This window comes from Geospiza fortis, unplaced genomic scaffold (genome assembly GCF_000277835.1).
Source record: "Geospiza fortis unplaced genomic scaffold, GeoFor_1.0 scaffold184, whole genome shotgun sequence".
NCBI classification, from domain to species: Eukaryota; Metazoa; Chordata; class Aves; order Passeriformes; family Thraupidae; genus Geospiza; species Geospiza fortis.
The window spans coordinates 138,199-145,114 of record NW_005054688.1 but is presented as its reverse complement, the minus strand read 5'-3'; the positions used below and the strand labels follow the sequence as shown (position 1 = coordinate 145,114).

At 46.4% G+C, this 6,916-nt stretch overlaps 1 protein-coding gene across 1 annotated transcript in view; it reads left to right on the top strand.

Annotated features, from left to right (window-relative positions):
- DSTYK (dual serine/threonine and tyrosine protein kinase) overlaps positions 1 to 6,916 on the top strand; it is a gene marked incomplete at its 5' end in the record, with an annotated part of 23,834 nt that overhangs the window by 5,946 nt on the left and 10,972 nt on the right. The window contains 5 exons of the mRNA XM_031065156.1: positions 1 to 230; positions 695 to 1,349; positions 3,000 to 3,274; positions 4,838 to 4,921; positions 6,418 to 6,594. The exon at positions 1 to 230 is cut by the window's left edge and continues 7 nt beyond it. Of these exons, the coding sequence (XP_030921016.1) occupies positions 1 to 230; positions 695 to 1,349; positions 3,000 to 3,274; positions 4,838 to 4,921; positions 6,418 to 6,594 (1,421 nt within the window). The remainder of the gene's footprint in view (positions 231 to 694; positions 1,350 to 2,999; positions 3,275 to 4,837; positions 4,922 to 6,417; positions 6,595 to 6,916) is intronic.

The following is a 6,916-nucleotide window of genomic DNA, read 5'->3' as shown; positions in this document are numbered from 1 at the left end:
CGGGCACCGAGGAGCGCTGCCGGCGCCGCCGGGTGCGCTTCACGCACGGGGCGCGGCCGCGGCTGAGCCTGGCACTGCCCGGGCAGTACGAGCTGGTGCAGCCGCTGGTGGCACACAGCGGGCACTGGGACACCATCCCCGAGCAGGACCTGCAGGTGCCAGGGGACGCCGAGGATCCCGCACAGAGGGTGGCAGAGCTGGAGGTGGTGCTGCCCTGCGCGCTGCTCAAGGTCAGGGTGGCACCGTGCCTGGCACTGCCGCGGTGCCTGGGGAGCTTGGGGTGGCACTGCCACTGTCCCTGAGGAGCTGGGGGTGGCACTGCCACTGTCCCTGCCCTGGTCTGTAGGAATTTTGGGGTGGCACTGCCACTGTCCCTGCCCTGGTCTGTAGGAATTTTGGGGTGGCACTGCCATTGTCCCTGCCCTGGTCCATGGGGAGTTTGGGGTGGCATTGCCACAGCCCTGTTCAATAGTTTCCCCTGCTGGCTCTTTCCCAGGACACTTGTCCTAAGTTTTGTCCTAAAACTCCAAGGATTTGGTCCAAAATAAGGAATTTGGAGTTAGGGATCAGCCTTGCAGCTGAGACTCCAGATCTGCTTTGAAGAATTCCATTTTTTTGCCGTGTGAACGACTCCCAGAGCATTTTTCCACGGAAAAACCCTCTCCAAACCTCCTCTTTGTTTTCTTTTGCCCAGGAAGTGGACATCGTGGTGGCTCCATGCCGAGGCTTCCAGTCAGCTGAGTCCACCCTGGCCGAGTTTGTGGACCAGGTGCTGCCCGTTGTCACCTTCGCCATCAGCGAGCCCCAGCTGTCCCCGTCGGACCAGGCAGAACTTCGGGAAATCAAACAGAAATTCTCCCTCCCCATCTTCTTCCTGCGAATCCCCGAGGCCGGCAGCGAGCTGAGCTCTCCCAAAAACCCCTCCAAGGACAAGAAATCCCCTCTGCACCTGCAGCTGCTGGATCTGGAATACCTGAGCCCCTCCAGCCCCTGCGGCTGCGGCGTTCCCGGCTCCTCCATGCTGGTGGAGCAGCTGGAGAAGCTGAGGCTGCTGAGCTCTTTCTCCAGGCAGGTGCTGCAGCAGCACCTGGTGGAGGCAGCCACGAGGCTGAGCGAGGGTCACGGGCGCTGCCTCAACATCTTCATCAACCAGGCCTTCGACATGCAGAGGGACCTGCAGATCACCCCCAAGAGGTTGGAGTACACGCGCAGGAAGGAGAACGAGCTCTACGAGTCGCTGATGGGCATCGCCAACCGCAAGCAGGAGGAGATGAAGGAGATGATCGTGGACACCCTGGGCAATATGAAGGAGGAGCTGCTGGAGGATGCTGCCAGCATGGAGTTCAGAGGTGGGAGCCAGCTGGAGGGTTTGGGGTGGTTGGGGGGGAAGAAATGCAAAATTGGCACGGGGGTTTGGTGGGATTGCAGCCTGTAGGCTGAGCGAGGGCACAGAGCCCTAAACATGAATCAAAATCTGGGATCAGGCAGATCCTGACCACAATAATTGGAATCCATCTCACTGATGGATTCAGTGAGATTCCAACCTGCAGTTCCTGGATGGTCAGAGAACCCTAACCAGTGAGATTCCAATGGGATCAGGCAGATCCTGACCACAATAATTGGAATCCATCTCACTGATGGATTCAGTGAGATTCCAACCTGCAATTCCCAGATAGTCACAGAGCCCTAAATACAAATCAAAACTATCTCACTGATGGACCTGACCACAATAATTCATGGATACAGTGGGATTCCAACCTGCAATTCCTGCATGGTCACAGAGCCCCAAACATGAATCAAAATCTGGGATCAGGCAGATCCTGACCACAATAATTGGAATCCATCTCACTGATGGATTCAGTGAGATTCCAACCTGCAATTCGCAGATAGTCACAGAGTCCTAAACACAAATCAAAATCAGGGATCAGGCAGATCCTGACCACAATAATTCCATGAATTCAGTGAGACTCCAACCTGCAATTCTTGGATGATCCCAGAACCCTAAATAAGGGTGAGAATCCAGGGATCAGGCAGATCCTGACCACAATTCATTAATTCAGTGAGGCTCCAACCTGCAATTCCCAGATGGTCACAGAACCCCAAACAAGGATCAAAATCAGGGATCTGGCAGATCCTGAGCACGATAATTCCAGAAATTCAGTGAGACTCCAACCTGCAATTCCTGGATGGACACAGAACCCCAAACACGGATGAAAATCAGGGGTCAGGCAAAATCCATTTTTTTGGTAGGATCTGTTGGATGAAGTGATAATGATCTTGGATAGAATAATTGTGGATGAAATGGTCATAATCTTGAATAAAGTCATTAATAATCCTGGATAAAATCATTAATAATCCTGGATAAAATAATTCATAATCTTGGATAAAAACATTAAAAATATTAGATAAAATAATCAATAATCTTGGATAAAATCATTAATAATCTTGGATAAAATAATTCATAATCTCGGATAAAATCATTAATAATATTAGATAAAATAATTCATAATCTCGGATAAAATCATTAATAATATTAGATAAAATCATTAATAATCTTGGATAAAATCATTAATAATCTTGGATAAAGTCATTATAGTAAGCTTGGATACAATGATGATAACATTGGATAAAATGGTCATAATCATAGGTAAAATAATGGTGATAATATTGGATAAAATAGTGATGATAATCATGGATAAAATAATAGTAATCTTGGATAAATAATAGTAATCTTGGAGAAAATAATAGTAATCTTGGAGAAAATGATAGTAATCTTGGAGAAAATGATAATAAATCTTGGATAAAACGATAATCAATAATCTTGAATAAAATGATCATAATCTTGTCTAAAACAATAATAATGCAATTCTGAAGCCATTGAGAAGAACATTATTTTAACACACCATTAGGATCAGTGTGTGCCCCTCAGAACACCCCTCAGGACTGTTCTCCCAACAATCCCAGATCTCCAGGATGGTTTTCCCTCCCTTTCCCCGCAGACATCATCATCCCCGAGAGCGGCGAGCCCGTCAGCTCCAAGGACATCAAGCGCTGCATCCAGCAGATCCAGGAGCTGATCATCTCCAGGCTCAACCAGGCTGTGGCCAACAAACTGATCAGCTCCGTGGATTACCTGCGGGAGAGCTTCGTGGGCACCCTGGAGCGCTGCCTCAAGAGCCTGGAGGAGTCCTGGGAGGGCTCCGTGCACCCGCCCCGGGGGCTGGAGAAACCCAGGGATGGATCCGTGCACATCACCAGCAACTATCTCAAACAGGTGGGGATTGGGGTGCTGGAACTGCCATGGGGCTGAATTGGGGTGAAATGGTCAAATTATTGCCATAAAATACCAAAAATCTCTGGAGAAACCCCAGGATGGATCTGTGTGCATCACCAGCAACTATCTCAAACAGGTGGGGATTGGGGTGCTGGAACTGCCATGGGCCTGAATTTGGGTGAAATAGTTAAATTACAGCATTAAAACACACGTGAGATAACACAGTAAATCAATTGTCTCATAAACCTGTATAAAATAATCAAATTATGGCCATAAAACCACCTAAACACTCTGGAGAAACCCCAGGATGGATCTGTGTGCATCACCAGCAGCTATCTCAAACAGGTGGGGATTGGGGTGCTGGAACTGCCATGGGCCTGAATTTGGGTGAAATGGTCAAATTACGGCCATGAGGTAACACAGTAAATCAGTTATCTCTCAAATTTGTATAAATAATCAAATTGTGGCCTAAAAATACCTAAAAATTCTGGAGAAACCCCACAATGGATCAGTGCACATCACCAGCAGCTATCTCAAACAGGTGGGGATTGGGGTGCTGGAGCTGCTATGGGCCTGAATTTGGATGAAATAAGCAATTTATGGCCATAAAACACACATGAGATAATCAGTTAGCTCCTAAATCTGTATAAAATAATCAAATTATTGCCATAAAATACCTAAAAACTCTGAAGAAACCCCAGGATGGATCTGTGTGCATCACCAGCAACTATCTCAAACAGGTGGGAATGGGGGTGCTGGACCTGCCATGGGGCTGAATTTGTATAAATAATCAAGTTATGGCCATGAGGTAACACAGTAAATCAATTATCTCATAAACCTGTATGAAAAAATTGAATTACAGCATAAAAACGCACATGAGATAACACAGTAAATCAATTATCTCATAAACCTGTATAAAATAATCAAATTACAGCCATGAAATACACATGAGGTAGCTCAATAAATCAAATAGCTCCTGAATCTGTATAAAATAATCAAATTATCTCCTAAATCTGTATAACCAGCCTAGAACAACCCATGGAATAATAAAATAAATCAATTATCTCCTAAATCTGTATAAAGTAATAAATTTACAGCCATAAAGTACCCATGAGATAACACAATAAATCAATAACAACACATAAATCAATAACACATAAACACATAAATCAATTATCTCGTAAGCTTTTATAAAATAATCAAATTACGGCCTAGAACCACTCAGGAAATAATATAATAAATCAATTATCTCATAAACCTGTATAAAATAATCAAATTACAGCCTAAAAACACCCATGAAACAACACAATAAAATTAGAAACCCCCATGAGACGACACAATAAATCAATGTGAAATAACACAATAAATCAATTATCTCCTAAATCAGCAAAAAATAATCAAATTACATAAAAACACCCATGAAACAACACAATAAATCAATTAACCAAGTGATTCGTGGACTATCCCAATTTTTTCCATTTTCACAGGCTCTGGCAAAGCTCCTGGCTGGCAGAATTCTCATTTTTCCCTCTTTTTTTTTGGTTTTTTTTTTTGCTTTTCCAGATCCTGAATGCAGCCTATCACGTGGAGGTCACATTCCACTCGGGCTCAACGGTGACCAGGATGCTGTGGGAGCAGATCAAACAGGTGTGGGCGCTTGGAAAAAGGAATTTTGGAGCAAAAAAAAATCCTCTCAGCTGCTCCCAAAATTCACTCCGGGAGTTTATTCCTGGGGATTTCCGTGCCTGGAAGTGCCCAAGGATGGAGATTGGAGCAACCTAGGGTGGTGGAATGGGATAAAATTTAAAATCCTTTCCAGTCCAAACCATTCTGGGAATTCCAGGATTCTCATTCCGTAATATCGGTGGGAAAATCAGGGAGAGCTGTTCCCAAATTGGTGAAATTTCCAGGGAAGCAGCTTTTTGTGTGGAAATTCCAGGTGTTGGAATCATCCCTTCCTGTAATTAGTGGGTAATTAAGTTGCTCTGCCTCACCCTTCATTAAAAACCACAGAATTCCACAGGGGATCCCTGTCCCAGGAAGGGAGGAGGAGGAATCTGGAATTTGTCCCCACTCTGAGCTGGGATTGTTTGAGGAAAAGTTTTGTTCTTGCTCATCCATCCAAGGAGGGAATAAAGTTCCAGCTCAGGGGAGGAATTTCTGGAAGGAATTTAGGTTGGATTTAGGATAAAGTTTTTTACTAAAAGAGTGATAAAGTTCTGGAATGGGAAGTGGTGGAGTCACCATCCCTGGATGTGTTTAACGAAAGATGGGATGTGGCACTGGGTGCCTTGGATTGGGGCTGATTTTTGGGATTGGTGCCTTGGATTTGGGGCTGATTGCAGGGATTTTTGCATTGGATTTGGGCTGATTTTGGGGATTTGTGCCTTGGGTTTGGGGCTGATTTTTGGGATTTGTCACCTTGGATTTGGGGCTGATTTCAGGAATTTTGCCTGGAATTGGAGGCTGATTTTTTTGGGATTTGTGCCTTGGATTTGGGCTGATTGCAGGGATTTTTGCATTGGATTGGGGCTGATTTTGGGGATTTGTGCCTTGGGTTTGGGGCTGATTTCAGGAATTTTGCCTGGAATTGGAGGCTGATTTTTTTGGGATTTGTGCCTTGGATTTGGGGCTGATTTGGGGGATTTGTTGCCTTGGACTGGGGGCTGATTTTTGGGATTTGTGCCTTGGATTTAGGGGCTGAGTTTTGGGATTTGTGCCTTGGATTTGGGGGCTGATTTTGAGGATTTGTGCCTTGGATTTGGAGCTGATTTTGGGGATTTGTGCCTTGGATTGGGGACTGATTTCTGAAATTTGTGCATTGGATTGGGGCTGATAGCAGGAATTTTGCCTGGTGGACTGGGGGCCGATTTTGGGATTTGTGCCTTGGATTTGGGGGCTGATTTTGAGGATTTGTGCCTTGGATTTGGAGCTGATTTTGGGGATTTGTGCCTTGGATTGGGGGCTGATCGCAGAGATTTGTGCCTCGGATTTGGGGTTTATTCCAGGGGTGTGTGCCATGGACTGGGGGCCGATTTTTGGGATTTAATTGAAGTGTTGGGGCTGGGTTGAACTCGATGATCCCGAAGCTCTCTTCCAGCTGGCTCCATGATTCCGGGGTTGTGATTCCGTGATTTCCCCAGATAATCCAGCGGATCACGTGGGTCAGCCCCCCGGCCATCACCGGCGAGTGGAAGAGGAAGGTGGCCCAGGACGCCATCGAGAGCCTCAGCGCCTCCAAGCTGGCCAAGAGCATCTGCAGCCAGTTCCGCACGCGCCTCAACAGCTCCCACGAGGCCTTCGCCGCCTCCCTGCGCCAGGTCCGGGAAACCGCCCGGGAGAGCGGGAGAGGGCAGGGAAACGTGGGGGTTAAACTGCAAAACCAGCAAAAAACTGACTGGGAGATGGGGAATGGGGAGGGAAGTGTGGGGTTAAACTGCAAAAAAGCAAAAAACTGACTGGGGGATGGGGAATGGGGAGGGAAGTGTGGGGTTTAACTGCAAAAACAGCAAAAACTGACTGGGGGATCGGGAATGGGGAGGGAAGTGTGGGGTTTAACTGCAAAAACAGCAAAAACTGACTGGGAGATGGGGAATGGGGAGGGAAATGTGGGGTTTTAAGTGCAAAAACTGACTGGGGGAT